We start from the raw sequence: 19,539 nt of genomic DNA on the forward strand, positions 1-19,539 counted from the left end.
CCGCTCTCGGTGTCCATAATCGCATGACCACTTCTACAGACAGAGAGAGATATATATATACATGTATATTGAGGGAGGGGAAAAAGGCCTCTATTAGTGTCTTAGGAAAATTGGTAGTTATAACCGATCAACTTTTTTCTGGCAATAAAGTAAAACTTTACGCTTTAAAATAAAAACAGAAAGCGCAATACGATAGTATTCTAATGATAAATTAAAATTTAATGATATGAAAAAATCGATGATAAATTACGATTAAATGTCGAATAAATTAGTTTGAATCTTGAATCAATTAAATTTTTTTAATTAAGAGAAGTAATTCTATTTTTAAAGCGGATCTTAGTACTTAAATATTTCAGTACAAATTTAATATATATCCAATTCTGCAAACCACGCGTCAAAATCTTTTTCAATATTAAAGCGCAATCATAAACTAGAATAGTAATATCACATATTATTAAATTGGCAAGCAATTTAATAATATCTGACAAGCAATTTAATAGTATCTGACAAGCAATTTAATAATATTGATACTAATAAGTTAGAAGGATAAATTTTAATTAAACCTTTTTAGGCGCATCGTGTAATGCAAAATCGCAAATCACAAAATTGATAACTGGTCTAGTGTATAAATAACACACATACAATTCTTCGAAAGACATGCGAAGAAAAGAAACAAGATACAGAAATTATTAAATAACCGCAAACACATACGCACACATCCGTCGCATTTTCGAAGGAGAGGTTGGCTCCACAGATTTACTGTAAAATTTAGAAGATGGAAGACTTTTGACAATCTTGATTCCAGAAAGAAACTTATAAATAAACGATGACGAGAGACATCAAACCATTGTTTGGACTGCCGCCGATTTTATTGAAGGTAGTAGTGGCCAGTGAGGCGATGAAATACTTGTAGAATTCAAATGAGAAGAATACGTTGCATCGTATCAAACAGCGTGATTAAAGTTCGAATTGATAGTCTGTAACTGACCTATAACACGGATTGAGTGTGACTGACCTTAATGACATGTAACATGTCGTTAAAATATGGTGTGTTCGCAAAACTGATCATGTGTTTTAAAAAAATATTTAGAAACTTAATTTTAAAATATTCATATTTGTATATATATGTATATAAAAATTTTTTTGTATACATTTTTTGTGTGTACCTTTGTATGTACATGTATATAAAAACTTTTTATAAAAATTTTTCCATTTATTATTGTTTATAAAAATGTATTTTCATATTTTTTATGCATTTATCTTTCCTATTTTTCTTTCTTTTTTTGCAGAGATGTTTCTCTTACAAAGATTTTCATGAAATTTTTTAAATGTTTGATCTATATTTTGCGAGTAATTATATTCTGCGAATATTCTCTGGGACGTTTTCAATGAAATATTCAATTTGACACATACATCCGCGAATTGTATCATCCATAACATGGTTACCGGTGCGAACAAGCTTTGAGTGGCGCGAGGAGTATTTCTCTCTGAGGTAGTTCACACGATTAACATAAATTGTCAAATATATTAGATGCCATCTCGCGACGAATATCAATTCGAGAAATTTGTACAACCGACGATTTAAATTATTTACTGATGAACGATTCATTATATCACTAATAGAAATTAAGTTATTTTAGGAAACTTTAAATATTTACATAACATAAATATTTATTATGTTTATTAATATTAAAACTATGAAAACAATCAAAGTGATTGATTTGTACTCACTGGTACTCACTAATTTTTTATCAAATTTATTATGGTTCATTTACTGAGATTTTTCACGACTTTTGTTGCAATATGTAAATAATTAAATTAACCAATTTACTTTCTCCTTTATCTTTTTCCATCGATAAATATATTTAAATTTATGTAATTAAATAATAAAAATATATGTACGTAAATTATTATTCTACTGTTAATATCATTAAACATAAAGAAGATATTATCATTCAAAAATCGTTTTTCTAATAAAACAATTAAAATATACCGCAACACATGAAAGCAGCAAACGTTAAGATTCTTTATTAAAAATTGTAAAGAATTTTTAATAATAAAAAATCTTTAACATTAACATTCTCATAAGTTCAAAAACTTAAATTTTTCGATTTGTTTTAGCTTGTCTTAAGTACCTTGACTTTAGATTTTTAATATTAATATATATATATATATATTATTCAATTCTATTTTATTTAACTGTTCAAATTCGATTTTTTTATTGTTTCCATTTTAAAACTTAAATCTGATAAAACAACTTTCTTTCGTCTTGACATAACGATGAGAAACAGCCACGTGACTGCGCGCGTACTCCTTGCAGATACGACTGACTATGTTGCGCGACTCTTTACGACGTTTCTGATAGCTAGAGATAGTGTCATCACAGGTGCGTACAGCTATCAATCTAATATGATTTGTTACAAAATTCTTGCGCTCAACAATATTTACGAATGTCTTACGATACTCAAACAATTTCCACGTGGACAGCCGTTACATCAAACGATCGCTGTGGAATGATAATATATATATCGCACTAATTATAATTTTTTTTAATTATTCAAGCAAACTAGTTTTTTGAAATATCGACAAATAACGAAAAGTTAGAAAGGCGATAATTATAGAGAATAATATTTTACACATATATATATCCATACTATTAAATTTTAAAGAAACAATAGTAATCAAACAATAGTAATTATTATGAGTTAAATATATAAACATGTTATTATTTTTAACTTCCATATATGTTAAAATGTAAAACAATTCATTTTTATAATTAGTTTTAAATTAAACAACGTTCATTAACATATGAATTTAATAAATAATAAACTAAATTTGACTCAAATTTAGTCTATTATTAATTAAGTTTATACATTAATATGGACGTTGCTATATATACGTATATACACTACTCAACAAAAAATAGGGAACACTTTCAAAATACTCAAAATTGCACAATTTTCGGATCATCAAAACTCGATCATGAAAAATCATCACAAGTAAAGGTAAAAAAGCATTTAAAATCTTGAAATATGTACTGACATGCTTTGGTTGTTTTTCAAAAAATTTTTATCTTTATAATTCTGAATTTTCATGAAGACCATATTATTTCTTAAAATTACGTACATTTTTAACACTTTAATTTGATAAACAATTCTTTCTCCAAAAGTTTAGTACTTTTACAAAAAAGTATAGTTTTACCTATAAAACTTTCTTTAAAAATTTTCTTAGTCAAATTAACTTTAAAGCTAAACCTGCATTTCCTACAATCAACGTTGAAATTCGACAAAGAAACATTGCAAAAATTTTTTATCCCCCTAATTTTACAGAATTAAATTTAAAATCGATCAAGAGCATGTTAAGTTAATATTTAAATGTTAAATTTTTTACGATTGTCAACAAATAATTGAGCAATAACATATTGAAAAATTAAATGTAAAAGAAAGTACCTTAAAATATCTTTGTTTTATAGTGATTAGGTTAAAATTTCAATTTTGTTTTGCAAAAAATATTTGTTGTGAATTCCATTGTGATCCTAAAATTTATTTATGGTATCATATTTTACATTTTATTAGAATATTTTTGAAAATTGTTTCAGATTTTTAAAAGTGGATATAATTTCTCATTTTTTTTTTATTTATTCAAAACTAAAAAATTGATATTTTATACTATTATATTTTTTTCACTAAAATTATCGTTATTACGTAAAAATAATAAAAAATTCTAAAAAATTTATGTCCATAAAAACTATATATTTTGTAATTTTAATTATAATACAAATGTAAAAAAAGAAAAATTTCTTAAAACGACTACTTCCAATATCTTGAATGCAAGGTATATAATATTTATTTTTTATACTTTTCATGATGATCATTTAAAAAAGCCTAAGTAATTTAGTTTTAGGTGAAACTCCTGACATGTGGAATATGTTAGATATACGTGGGTGGTTCAAGTCAAACTGGATTTTTATTCTTATGCTCATGAAAATAAAGGAGCAGTCACAATAGAAGGAATAAGGAATTAGGAATAAGAAATAAAGATTTCAACCTATAAGAAACCGTGTATTCCGATGTATCCGATATCTGATAGGTTGAAATCTTTATTCCTAATTCCTTATTCCTTCTATTGTGACTGCACATTAAAAGTCCCGGTTTGACTTGAATCACCCACGTACATATAATAATTTTTCGGTATTTTGTACGACAAAAACAAAATCATAAATCACACTTAAAAAATTTGGGAATATATTTGAAAATTACGAAGCATTATTATGTAAAAACGAAACTGCACTTTCACTAACAAGGAAAAACAATTCTCGTGCGTTACGCTGCGAGAAATCGAGATCGGAGAGCGCGCGCTTTTTGGAGGGAGCGAGTTGTCACAGGTAAGCATCATTCGATGATACTTCCACGCGCGTCACATGTCACGCGAAGTGCGTTACCTGTCAGATTGCAGCGTGCCTCAAAATCCTGATCGGATGCGTCTCGACGAGACGAGCAAAAGTCATCCGCGTATCACTCGAGTGATAACGAGACTACATCCATTGTACGCGCGCACACACATACGCACGCGCGAGCGCGTGTTTCTCGAACGTATCACGTGTACTCTCATCCGCGCGGTATAGCGCGTGTTCGTTCTTCGTTCACTTCTTTTTTTTCCCCGTTTCTTTTTCTCGGAACAAAATTCGCACGATCAAAATCGCACAATCGCTTCGGAGCGACCGCTTTCGGGCTACGAAGCGACAACACCGCCGTGAACCCGCGTTTCACGGCGATCCGGGTTCATGTGTACGCCCGTGCGTCGCGATTGTCCGCGATTCGTGACACACATACATACACGCGTGCACAGCACGCACGTATATACGCGTGCACACACGCGCACACACCAAACACTGTGTGAAACTCACACCGCGACGTCAGCGCCGTTGTACGTGCGTGATTCGCGACGCGTGCATAGTTGAGAGACTCGAGTCCGAATCGTATGACTCGCGTACAACTACTCGGCCGGTTCTGGGGGGGGACCGCTGATATCCTCCTCTGGATGCGTGCCCACCTCTCTCATGGTCAGCGCCTCGACGACTATTTAGCGGGGTCATGTAGGGGGAGGTATCAACGTATGCTCGGTCATGCCATCCGAGAGGAAGATGAATAGATAGATCGAGTTGTGAATGATTCAATTTTTTCAGTTTCTAGGATCAAAGTTCGACTTATTAGAGAAACGATCGCGGAATAGGAAAGACGCGATAACAACTGCGGAGAGAAAAAAGATTGATATTCAAATTTCAAGTTGGTAAATGGAACAGTGTGCAAACATTCATTGTTATCGATGTCAGGATTTAAGTAATCAGGTGTATAGTCTCTACAAAAAGTGACTGCAAAAAGTGATTGAAATTGGAAATTTATTCATATTTTCCGTATAAGAATGAATGTTATAAACGTATGAAATGATTCAATATTTATATTTAACAATACAATTTTATAACTTAAATGACAATTTTTTTTTTAATTTGATTCTAATTACTTTTTAAGAACATCCACTTCTTATTGAAATAATTTTTTATTCAGATTCTAAATCGCAGCTCAAATTTTTTGTGTTACTTTGAAGTACAACATAGAAAAATTTTTAATTTAAAAAAACTTTTTTTCATTTTGCTTAAGAGAGAAGTACTTGTAAGACATTCGTAAATTAATTAGAAAGTTTTACTTTTCTATTCTTGCATAATTAAGTTGAGATTTTATTTTACGGTTTTCTGTTACAAATAAAACAGGATAAAAACCTAGAATATCTAGAATTTTGCACTTTGTATATTTGATTGAGAATGATATCGCATCACTGTTAACACCAATAACTGACCAACTTTTAATGTAGGCGGTTGATAGCCTCGCATTTTCTTCTCGACACAAGGTCGCTTTCTCAAGTCTAAAGTTTCGACGCGGTTTACCATCGTTAAAGTAGCATTGATATCTGTTTATCGGTCTATAAATCTGGAAGAAAGTATAGTTGAAAGAGATTCTATTATTTATATATATAATATAATATATACATAGAATTTTTAGATGCTGATTAGGCAACGAATGTTTCTAATACGACTATGTGAGAACTTGATTACTAAACATAGGATTTTTCTCAAATTATTATTAAAAATTAAATACTTCGCTTACACTTACCGATAAATTATTGTTGTATATATGTATATAGTATATATGTATGTATATGTATAGTATAATAATCAGAGTTTATAATGTTATTAGTTTCATCTTATATATAAACAAGTGAAACACTAGCTTTCGCCTGTTCAGTAGCAACCGTATCTACTGCGGTGACTTTAAGTTTGCACAAAGCGAGCGTGAACTTCTATTTTACTCAATACGCAGACATGGCGACAAGCCATGAAATTGTATTGTTTATATTTTAATTACTTTTTAATATTTTATTAAAAAATGTTATTTTAATTCTATTCTAATAATCTTTACAAGAAGCAATAATAAAAACTTTTTTAAAATTTGTAAAAATTATTAAACTATTAGATTAGTTTATCTATTATTTATATTATTAAACAATAGTACGTTATCTCTGATTTGTTCTTATAAATAGGATCTTTTCAAAATAATGTTTAAAGAAGATATAAAAGAAAATTTTAAAATAAAAGAGTTATAATATACTTTAGACTTTCGAGAAAAAAAAGTTAAAGATAAAGTGATTTTTTTGCTTCAACACTGTTAAATATCAAAAAAGTAATGGTAAATAGTATTTTGTTATTTTTAACTTTCATATGTGTCAAAATATAAATCAATCTATTTCTGTGGTTAGTTTTTAATTATTTTAATTGTTTAGTATATATAGATATCATCTATATTACTTTATGCATTTGGTATAAATAATAAATTAAATTTTAATAATTTAATATATTATTTTTTTAATTAAATTGTTTAACGCTGTTGTTTTAGTCAAATTGACGACATGTTGGATAGGAGCAGTGATGACTTATACAAATAACTAAAAATAATTAAAATTGGATATAATTTGACACTATATGAATTTAACAGTAAACATTCAATTATAAAATTTTCTATGCAATTTATTTATTTTGTAAATCTAAGACAATTATTTATTTATAATAATTATATACACGGAAAGAATTCTCTTTTAAAATTTACCCTAAAAATATGATAGTTGCGGTACAATACAATACTTTAAAGATTTTTACCATGCACTTCAGTAAAATTGATCAAACTTATTTTATACTTTATTGTAGTTTCATTAAGGAATGAGAGAGACTTACATGAAAATTCTTCGAAATACAATGTTGTGCCACGACTATCATATTTTCAGGGTAAACTCTAAGAAAAAATTCTCTCTGTGTATTAACAACAATGCATTTGTAGAATAGACAATATCTTGTACAAATAATTTTTATTGTTTGACAAGACTAACAAAAGTTATCCGATAGCTCATAAAAATCTATATGAGTTACAAAGCCGTGTATTAAAAAAAAATAACGAAATTCCGACGGATCTGTCTTAGGTGGTTTTCTCATTCGGCTCACACCCCAGTTAACGAAGGTTTCATTTCCTTTCACTGCAATTCCTTTTACGCGATAAACATTGATTATCGCATAATACCCTTGTCTACATGTACACTTGCAGCCGCACACGCTACCTTACGCTGCTGGGATCATTGGGCCAAGGACCAGCCTGGCGGTTGTCTGTGGATTCAATTCCCACGGAAGACCGGGTAACGGGTGCTTGAGACGCCGGTGTCATTACCCTAAGGTTAAGTGATAGATACAATTGAGCGTAACCTTTACCTTCTTCGCACCTGAAGAGAGAAAATATTCGCGCGCTCGGAAAACGAACTGCGCGATTGGAATTTCAGTGATTTACCGCGATTGAATTTGCGTCTGTCAATCACGACAACATAATCGTCCATTGCATAACAAAACTCTCGCTGTAATGTCGCTGGAAATTCTTAAACCTTTCAATGTCACTTTGGATATGGTAGACCTGCAATGGTTTTTCTTTCCAATACTTTCTAATATTTTTTTGTTTATGGGTATAGCTTTTTTATTAATTAACATACATATATTTACTCGATACTGCTATATTCTTTAACGTTTAACATTTTAATAAAAAAATTTTTTTCAATATGTTCAGTTTTATAATAAAAGTTACAAGCAATCAAATTAGTTGGATATGCTATACTTAAGTGTGTCATTCTCAATATGGCATGGAAGGGTTAAGAAATTTTAAACGGTGGAGTGAAAAATGAAATTGCGGTATTCGCTTTACTCAATTTGTATACATTAAAAATCTGAAGACCAGTTCAAATTTTTGGATTGCAGCACACAAAAAGTCCAGTGTCTTTTACGATGGAACACCGCTCGCGTTCGTTTGCATCTGACATTAAAGCCCACGTGGAATATTTCTGTAATTTCCTGTCGAATAATTCCTGTAGTCATTGTCTAGGCTCGTGAACGCTCCCATCTCTCTGACGCCGCGATTTATCGAAAAATAGAGATTTCTATTCCAAGACCGATTTTACATCTCATTTATGTGATAATAAAGATTGTCTCAACATTTCTGTGAGGCGCAACACAATACTTACGTCATATAACATAAAAAAAACACTTTTTTTCGTGTTTCAACGTGCTATGTTTTCCAATTGCTTCATGGAGATCTTTTCCGCGAAATCTATAGACATAGCAAAAAACGATACGAATGGTTCTTCGACCTGTCACAATTCTAGTTTCTAAAATATTTAAAGTGAATTGTCAATCTGAAGAATAAAATCTCACTTTTAAAGATTGAAAATTGAACCATTCTTTTTTAAAGTTGGTTCAATTTTCACTCTTTAAGAGATTCCATGTACTTGAAATAATTTAGAGAGTATATATGGCTGTCTCAAATTTAATAAATAAAACAGTTAAGGAATCCTTCGTTAAATCATTCACTGATCTGTACAATCATCACAGCATCGGTACATATGTCAGTTAAGTTTAATGCATAATTAAAAAATAAAGGCAAGAAAGAATAACAAATTTCAACTTATTCTGGTGTACACTGATAGATTGAAATCTGTTATTCCTATTGCCTGTACTTTTCAATTGTGCATTTGGCTTTATCTGACAGACATTAATTAATCTTCTCTTATCAGGAACAAACAAAACGTTTACGCGCATTTGCATTATCTAATACTCAACTCGCAAATGTACCGGCTTGCATCTTCTGTATCGAAATGTTGCGCGAGAAGCGTATAATATTGGACGTCGCAAAATTGGACCAGATCATTTCTCTGAGAAGATAATCGATTAATTTCTCTCTCTTTCTCTCTCTCTCTCTCTCTCTCTCTCTGCCTCCCCCTCTCTTTCTCTTTCTTATTTTTCTTTTTATTTATTATTTTTACTATTCTTTGTATTAATTCATTACCTTTATTATTATTGTTTATTATTTCCTTTATTCTTTGTATTATTTCTATTTTATTTTATTTTTGATTATATTTTATCTTCATTTTATTTTACTTTTATTTTGTTACCATTAAAATTTTGTTATATTATTTTTTTATGATTAGCTAGTTCGGCATTCACTTTTACTACTGTGTTCAAACTGCATTGTAATTCCACGTAGTCACTAAATTAATTTGTACCTACAGTTCTTAAAGGGTTTACCCTACAACTAGAATAAAAGTTCAATCAATCAATCAATCATTTCCTCTTTCGGTGTCTTGTTTCTTTGATTACGCTCTTTATTTTTTTTTCTGTTTCTATCTCATATCTTTTATTGTCGTTTTTTTATTTTATTTTTGTTTATTTTCTTTATTACTTTATTTATATTATTATTTTCCTTATATATTCTATATTATTTTTCTTTGTACATTTTCTCTCAATTACCTCTGTATTGTTTTTGGAAAGCTTGCTCTAGAACATATATAGAGTATCTAGAACAGTAATAAACATCTTATTTTTCTCTCTCTTTTTCTCTCGACTTCGTTCGTTCATTCTTTTTTTACCCCTTTTTTTCTGTCTCCTTCAAGCGATGGTTCCGCGAGATTGTATCGAGCCGCTGGCGGCAATCGAAAAGGAGAAGTCGCTGAGTTCTCGAGTTCGAGTCCGTAGGTTGCGCAAGGCGGTCGCCTCATGTATCATTACGTAAGGGCGAAAACTGCAAGCCGTATGGACCGTCGCATCACCGAACTGTCGTTGCGGCCAAGGAGGAAAATCTCCAGGTCGGAGCGTAATTGCGCGCGTATATATAGACAGACTCGCGTCATGCCGCGCTGGTGCCCGCGGGTGGTCCCTCCGCAGGTCTCCCGCAGGTGTGCGCAGGTGGGTGACCACACGCCGTGCCACGGCGGTGACATCCGTGCATCCGAGAGGGTGTCACAGTCGTACGGTGTGCTCTCGATTCTATGAATTCTTAGAGGGAGCAACGCGGACGGTCGAGCCGAAATAAACTTTCCCGGGTTATGTAAAAGCTGGCGTCTCCGCATCGTGGACTGCGCCAGTATAAAGGTCGGCTCTGCCCCCAACGGTCCAAGAGTTGCTCGCGAACTTCACGCCGGCAACCATCAGGAGAGGCGAGCTCTACATGTGACCGCTTGCTCGTGGTGCTCGATTATCTTCTTTTGTCATATTCCGCCTAAACGCGCTACACTCATTGAGTGAAGGCTCAGAACGCTTCTCGTTCTTTTTTTGCGACCACGCGTACTGCAATCGTATAAACGCGCGATCATCGTCGAGCAGACAGCATGCGTATCCTGGTAAGTCTGCTCCTCTTTGAAGGCTTTCTGGGATCTTGCATGAAACAGATTCTGACTATCCCTTGATGTGATAATCTCATAATATTAATATTAATAATATTAATAATACAATAATTATTATTAATATTAATAATATTATATGTTAATAATTATAATTTAGGTTAAAACGCGACAAATCTCGCGTAATTCGTTTCCAACAACTAAATTTTGGATTTTACCATAATGCAGTTTATTCAATTTGCAATAAACATAGCGTATAATAAAAATATATATGAAAAAGGCAAAAAATAAACAGAAAAATCAATAAAAAGTATTCAATATTTAAAAAAAAGTCAATATTAAAAAATAAAGAGAAAAGTTAATATTTGTTTCTTCTCTCTGCCAAATATGAATGATATAGTTTGTGGTCGTAACCATGAACGAAACCGAAAGAAAGATATAATAATGTTTTTGCCTAACGAATGCATGAAACTAACGTAATATATGTATGAATGTAAGTTGTAATTTTACTGGGACTCTGTTTAGAAGGAAAAGCTTTTATGTGTAACACAGATAAAGTATGATGTGCCATTGCATTTTTGTAATTTTACGAGATTTTACATATCTAGGTCACGGGAAAATACACATAAATTACATATAGATTTAGAATATATATATACATACAATATTCCATATTTAATCCTTCGTGTTTATATATATATATATATATAACATTAATCGTTACATTAAACTTTGACATGGATTACCTCGTATTCATTTTGCCATCACTAATCTATACGTTTCAAATTGGTACTATTAAACAATGCATTTTATTTATTGTTTAAAAGTCGTTTATTTATGTCGGTCTATTTTTGTTATTTTACCGTACAGCTACGATAAATTTTCCGATTAAAAAAACGCATGGATAAAAATGCGCGCAATAATTTCTCCTTGCGACAGTCTTTCGCAGAAAAAATGGAGAACACATTCAATTTTCACATACATATATTTTCGCATTAGTCACACTCCATGCATTTAATTTCCATAATAATAAACACGTCCAATCATTGAATTCTCTAAATCGAAGTCGAAGTTGATCGCCCGTACATATTTATGAACAGCCATGCGTGATTTAACGTTACGTGCGTATGGTAGGGTTATTCATCATCATACGAAAGTTACACAGCGCGAAACATCCATTACGATGTTGCATAATCTATTTAAATTACATAACTCATTAAATCTGTAAAGCTCACATGGCGATATTGTCGCGCGCGTCTTGCATCGATGATGACTAACGCAGACCATGACGAATGAGCCGTTAATTTGCATATACTTACGTATTTTCTAATTATCCACTTTCTCTGTAGAAAGCACAAGTTGGCTAACTAATCCGAGACATCTGTTCGATATCTGCGTGCGATATTATTGTTGATATATGATGCGTCATTATAAATCTTGTCAATTTTCTATATGAATTGATTATATCAATGTATAAAAAAGGGTCTTGAATAAATGAAAGTTGCGATAGAATGTCAAAAGTGCAAAATATTAAAATATGATCTAAGAAATTTTTTTAATATTTAAAAAATGTTTACATAACAAAGACTTTAAGGTAATATCTTATTGTCATTGATGATTTTTAATTAAATTTAAATTATAATTATTAATTTATAACATTATTAATATTGATAATAATTAATATATTATTAATAATATTAATATTATAGGATTATGAGTATCAAAGGAATGTATTCATTTACATTGAACGCGATTGTTCACGTTGCACAGTGAATGGTAGTTATATGACGGGAACGCATCGTCTAAATGTCTAAACCGGCACTAAACGAATCGGTCTCGGTCACCGGATGTTAATCGAAGACTGCGACTATGGGAAAAAGCCACGTTTGATCGTGGGTAACGTAATACGACATCATTAGCACACAAGGTACCCTCTTGTTCCCCTTACCGATCGCAATCGTGACCTACCTACCAATACATTCATCTTGTCCTGACCTTTCGCGGGGAAAGGTATCTTCGATGGCTTTACAAACATGACGAGGATTAAAGCACCTTATGTGTAGACGCGCATTGATACTCCACACTCCCGCGGTACACCAACACCACAAATATCTCCTCGAGATGGACACAGCATCTTTCCCGATCTTTCTTGATCGCGCTGTTTAGCTCAAATGAAATCATTTCGATTAATGCACGAATTTGCTCATTAAAATGTTTGCAAAATAACGCAAGCCATTTTCATCAATTATTTTATGCAGCCTTTATATTTTCAAGAAAAGTCTATAATATAAAAGTGAATTTAATGTGATCATAAATGCTCGTCACGGAAAGTCAGTGTGTTTATCACTCGACAGTGACGAGTCCTTTGCCGAGAAGGACGCCCGGTATCGCTTCATTCTGAAAACAACGCTATATCCGTTATTCATTTACAAGGATGATGTAATTAACTTAGCAATAATACTTATAACTTTCGAGGAATCATTAATCAACTCGAATCATCATTTTCGCGGACAAGCTTCATAGTTTTTGAATTGTGCGAATCTTATTTTTGAAATATCGTGAATTTTACAGAATGAGGCGGATATAAACTGATACACAAGTTAAAAAAAATTTTTGAAAATAAATTTATTCTACTTTTACAATAAATGATTTAAGAAATAAATTTACCGTGCAAAAAACCGCAAAAAGCCATTGAATGCATAATATGCAAATTAATCTCTTATTTTACGAGCTAGTCTTCAGACATCATAAATTTTAACAAAAGTAATTGATGTTGCAATTTTAAAATTCGCAAAAATACACTTACCATCTCAAAAATAGAAATTAAATTATCTTTAATTTTGGGTTATATTAGGGCTAAATTAAAATATATTTTTACTGGATAATTTTGGGTAAATAAAATTGGGTAAATAATTACTTTTAATAAATAATTACTTAACTGTAGCATACGATTGGGGGATATTGTATTTCTTTCCTTTGAAATACTAAGAGCACCTGACTAAATAATGATTATTCCTTTAAAGAATAAGTATGACCGCTTAAATGCTATACATAAATATAAAAAACGCCAATAATCGGTCAAAGTTAGATGTTATGAATATAATACAAATTCTTAAATTTTAAATTTAATTATCTCAGATGTGACTGTGCGCCGAAACGTTTGGACATTAACCACAATCGATCTGAGATATTAATGTCCGAACGTTTCGTAATTTTTAATTTAAAATCGAATTCTTAATTTAAAATTTAAGAATTAGTATTATATTCATAACACTAGCTTTCACTGATTATTCCTTTCTTTTTTTTAATACCCAACCTTATAAATATTTTCTAAAGACGTTAAAGTATATATAAAAATCACTTAATATATATATATAATTTTTGTAAAAGTGACGAAAATTAGTCCAGATACGAACGAAGCATCGTGTGTAGAAAAGGAAAATAATGGAATTAATGAAATAAGAGTTAATGTAAACTATTGTAAACAGTCTCTCAAAAGTATTAGTATAACAAGAACAGATAATAATCCGTTTCTTTGTTTCAGTTGGTAGCGGCCCTTTTCGGGCTCGTTCAAGGCCAATACTTCCAGGAACCGAAAAAGATCGTGAGCTACTCGCATGATCTCGGTGACACCCGCGGTCATTATTCATTCTCTTACGAGACTGAGGGCGGCATACATCAACGAGAGAGTGGCAGCCGCAAGTATGCCGGCACTTCCGACGAGACGCAACTCATTCAGGGCTCCGTGCAGTACAACGCGCCGGACGGTACCCCCATCGCCATGAGCTGGACCGCCGACGAGTTCGGCACCCAGGTGTCCGGCACCCACATCCCCACCCCGCCACCGATCCCGCCGGCGATTCAGCGTGCCCTTGAGTGGATCGCTAAGCAGCCCACGACCCCGGAACCGATCGAGAAGAACAATCCGACGCAGAACGCGGTCCCCCGCAGCGACATTCGCCAATTTCGATTATCGTCAAATAAACGAAACTGAATGCGTCACACAAAGTACCGTTAAGTTCGTCCAAAATTGCCTGTCCTTCCTGTCGCTTCACATAGATAACACGCTTTTAATAAAAATTTGTACTTTTATAGAAATTTTCAAGGCTTATGTTGTTAGTGGAGATAGATTTTGGCACATACAAGAGTTTATCCTTCCTGCATTCCCATGTTAGTCGAGGGGCGGTTCTATCAATAATAGTGATTCTCGTACGCTTTCTCATAGTTTGCGCATGATCTCATAATCAGATGGTAAAACGTTTTAATATATAGAGACGAATCTCTTCTTTTTGTTATACATACCATATAAGCACATTTGCTTTTGCCGTTGTCATCTAAAACTGAAGTGAATGATCTACATCCGAGATGTAACATTCAAGCGTGTGTAAACAAAATGGCATAAATAAGTGAGTATACACTGAGATTACTCGATAAATGCGCTTCATTTTTTTACACGTACCTGCCTCTTCTGAAAGTATTAAGTTTCGATGAACAAAGAACTTCACCCATTTTGGACTTCTTGCGAATTATATTTCAGTTTGTAGATAATAATAATAATAGAAGTATTAAAAATTAAATAATTTTAGATCCTCAAACCCGAAAGCAATTTTGATATTTAAAATTTTAAAGATTTAATTGCCCGGTTATTCATCAAAGTTGTCAAGACTAACGAATATATATGAATAACATTTTTGGAAGATATTCATATGTCTTCAACAAAATATTTGGCATATTCTAGATATCAAATGAATGATGTGAGGACAGCAATTTACAATACGGGCATATTTACGTGTGCAGTACTATTCTCTGACAGTGTCTTTTCTTTCACCGTTACTCTTACAATATAAACGTGATATCGTGTTTTATTTGTATGTCTAGATTATATCCCAGCATCGAAAGATCTGTAGTTTCTTATCGCAACCGCCACGAGGATGTACTCTAGATACAAAAATAAATCTTGTAGGATAAAGGGATATGGATAGAAAAAAGGATCTAGAAGTATTTTTAATTATATAATAAAAACCATCAGTTGATTGAAAGCATTCTGCAAGTATAAATAGTAAAATAATGTATCTCATATGTTACATCAAGAGATAAGGTTGTAACACTGATTTCCAACTTTGTTGTAGCAGTTGGTACTTATGCAGTTTTAATTTACACTTTATGCTCTATAATCTGGCGTATTACTCATCTCTGAGGGGCTCGAATCTATATATAAAATAGCGAAGTTTTTTTAGTCTGCAACCATATACATTATTCCTAAGTTATTCAACGAAAATAATAAATGGATTGCATTCATTTATTTTTTATACACGCATTATCATAATTCAGTTATGTAAATTTTGTCCTTGATCATTTAAATAATGAAACGACTTGCATCGTGTAAATTAACTTATTGGCATCTTATCTATGGTATTGTACTTAAAATTTTTATTTTGACGTAACGCGAAACTTTAAATGTCAAAGGATGTAATTAATATTCATGATAGAGACGTTAATTATTATCACTATTCATTAACGAGAGACTGTTGTTTTGCGTTGTATCCCCATAAAGCAATGGATCATAAAAGAAGTTCTTGAAAAGAATTACAATGCACCTGCATAAAGAAATTTCCGCACTGCTCTTCACTTTTCATAACTTTGTAAACGTCCCAGCGTTTTACTAACGCTCCTCTTGTTAAAAATATTCTTAAAAATATTGTTAATGTGATTGTTAAAAGTATCGTTAATGTGATTAATGAACCGAGCACCGTTCATCTCTCCTCCGATAAATACCAACAAGACTTGCACAGTGACGAAATTTATTTACAGCATATCATCAGGATTATGTTCATATACAAATTTTGTACAAAAAAAATTTGTTTTAATTATACATACGCATATAAATACAAAAATAATCACGACGCGAAGAGCCGAGTCTGTTGACAGTCTATATCGGGATCGAATACCTGTCAATCCTCGTTACAATCACGATTCGGTTTCACACCAGATTTCTTCTGATCATCTCGTCTCCTCGAAATTAGCCTTTGATTTTATCCTTCTTCCGTCATAGGGCCTTTTTCGGAGTCCTTTAATGCTTCTCCTGGTTCTCCTCGGGGTGTTCGGCGATGTACTGAAGAGCTTTTAGAATTTGAGGTGGCACCGGGGGCACGGTCGGCAAGTGAGCACCTTCTGGTTGGAACCCATTCTCATTGGCTACGTACGAGATTTGGTAGGTTTGACCATCGGCGTCAGTAAAGCTAAAGCTGCCGTGTGCCTCCAGGGCCTCGTTGTCGGTACCAACATTGTTAAGATGACCCTCCTCCTGGACATGAATACCGTTACCAGTCTCGTAGTTGTAATTGTAAGATCCATCGGGGTTCGGCCCGTCCAAGGCTTGCTTGACAATAGGGATTGGGCTGGTGTTGTCAACGGGGGCGGCGATTGCCACTGCCACGAGGGCACACAAAGCGATTACCTAAAAGGACAAAGAATCATGCAATCCTTTGAGTCTGCCGTTATGGAAGAATATTATTGGATTAAAAAAAAAAAATAATTGGAAATAATTAGAAAATCATTCAAATCGAATATTGTACACTATTCGTTCTAATAATATTTTCATTAATCCGATTATAATACTCTTCCATAAGGATGTATTATACATTTCAACTTCATTTTTGCGTTAGAATAAAGATTTTATCTAAAAAGAGTATTGAAAGAGCAAAAATATTACCCCAATACTTTTGTCTTTTATCTTTAATGATACTTTTATCTTTTATCTACTTTTATTTTAAATAGTGCACGATTTAGTATAAAAAGTACTTATCTCTATCTAAATATTATAGTTTATAATATCCGTAAAATCTATCAATAAAATTGACATCACAATTAGTATACACAATTTTAATACCATTTTATCTTAGAAGAGAAACGAACATTTTATAAAGTAAAAATATAGAAAATAAATAGATATTATAGGCTAAATTTATTATATTAATTATAATGCTGTAACATTTATTATAAACGCTTATGCTTATTTACTACTTAATTGAAAAATTTAAACTATATTGCTTGTGAGTAATAAAAATTAAATAGTTTAATATAACAAAGATCCTCGATTGCAAATTTAAATTAAAAGAATACACTGATAATTGCACTGATTAACCGAAATAAACGTTTTAGTGATTTTCAAAAACACTCAAATTAGAAAAATATTCCAAATTTGAAATTACGTCTATAAATAATCGTACCACTGTGTTACGCAACGTATTTTATTCTCACAAAAACTCAAACTCACCAATAGATTCATATTGGAAGAAAGATATTTTCCAGCTGTCACTCGGAAGCTTGTCATGCACTGACTTAACATCTTTTGCACATCTTCCGCTTTATATATCCATCCGAACATTCGGGGACTTTCTGGTAATATCTTATTTAGCCCCCTCTATCCCCGGTTCCCCTTGTTCGTTCCCCCACTTGAATATGTAGCATACATCCAAATTTTGCGGATGAGTCGAGCGCGCGCGCGCACGCACGCACGCACACACACTTTTGTGAAAGATCTGGTCTTCTCGGGAAGACTTTATAAACTTGAAGTCATACGTATTCCTAAAATCGCAAAAGGTCGTCTCGATTTAGTAAAAAAGATGGACTCGCTTAGGATAGAAACTCAATAATCCTGTTATTATGGAAAAAAATAGCGCACACTTTATCAGGTTCAAGCTAAAAATTATGGTTGAAACTCGCTTAAATTGCCCCATAAATTGCCATTCTAAATGTGTAATAATAAAGAACGATCAATACGAGCAGTATCACACAAAGTATCATGATATATATAAATTTTAAAAAATGTCAAAATGAAACAGTATAAAACAGATTTGTTAAAAGATTCATTCTATAAAAAAAGATAGCAATCAAATCCTATAACTTGACTTTATTTTTATGTGTTAGTCGTATTTTTTGAAAACGTACAATGTATGTTGAGTATTTTTATATTTTCTATTATACTTTAAAAAATGAATACATTATATTTCCTTCTTCATAAAATTATTCATGTATATGTACACATATAGATATTCTTTGTTTGGAAATTTTTATGTATCTATATATATATTGCCAATATATCTCTATCTTATGAAAGCATTTTTTGGACAAATATGTATGGTATGATTCATGTATAATTTTAATAGTTAGATATATTTGACTTTTTTAAATAGATATATCTGACTTTTTCTGGTCGAGAAATGAAACCGCATTCACCCAAAAAAAAATCACAAAGAGCTTCTAGCATTATACATATAGAAGAAGTCCTTTAATAATTATTATAACTATTATTATTATTTATTTCTAAAATTCTCTAGCAAAAATGATTTTAACTCAGTCCCAATATAACCCAAAATTAGATATAATTTTAATTTCTAATTTTAGGATATATTAGAAGAAAATGTCCATGAATCATTTTCCGCTTATTTTTAATTAATATCAAAATAGAACTTCGTAATAATTTTTTTTTAAAAGCTCTAACGATATTTGTGAGAGTATTTCTGTATTGTATTCTATAGTATATTTAAAGTAAGAAATTTTCTCACGCACATATACACACACCCATTTAAAATAAAAACTTTACACAGTACTATATGTGATTTTTTTTTATAAATAATCCTTTGACTGGCATAACTGTTATTGGTTCAATCATGATTAATAAAATGTGATCTGGTACTTCTGGAAATGCATTTGATCTAAAAAAAATATGTTTTTTATTCATACATGGCATATTTAAAAATGGATAAAAATACAAAAAGATAC

At 31.8% G+C, this 19,539-nt stretch overlaps 2 protein-coding genes across 2 annotated transcripts; one reads left to right on the forward strand and one right to left on the reverse strand.

Annotated features, from left to right (window-relative positions):
- The first annotated feature begins 10,535 nt into the window (after positions 1-10,535).
- Positions 10,536-15,252, forward strand: CPR17 (cuticular protein 17). The gene is made up of 2 exons (XM_018447349.1): positions 10,536-10,755; positions 14,300-15,252. The coding sequence occupies exons 1-2, from the start codon at positions 10,744-10,746 to the stop codon at positions 14,747-14,749; spliced, it is 462 nt and encodes a 153-aa protein (XP_018302851.1). The 5' UTR covers positions 10,536-10,743; the 3' UTR covers positions 14,750-15,252.
- Positions 15,253-16,524: 1,272 nt separating this feature from the next.
- Positions 16,525-18,114, reverse strand: LOC108722268 (larval cuticle protein 8). Its single transcript, XM_018447268.1, has 2 exons — positions 18,032-18,114; positions 16,525-17,212 (listed from the first exon to the last, which is right to left on the reverse strand). The coding sequence occupies exons 1-2, from the start codon at positions 18,101-18,103 to the stop codon at positions 16,826-16,828; spliced, it is 459 nt and encodes a 152-aa protein (XP_018302770.1). The 5' UTR covers positions 18,104-18,114; the 3' UTR covers positions 16,525-16,825.
- Positions 18,115-19,539: the final 1,425 nt, after the last annotated feature.

This window comes from Mycetomoellerius zeteki, unplaced genomic scaffold (assembly GCF_001594055.1).
Source record: "Mycetomoellerius zeteki isolate Tzet28-1 unplaced genomic scaffold, Tzet1.0 scaffold20, whole genome shotgun sequence".
NCBI lineage: Eukaryota > Metazoa > Arthropoda > Insecta > Hymenoptera > Formicidae > Mycetomoellerius > Mycetomoellerius zeteki.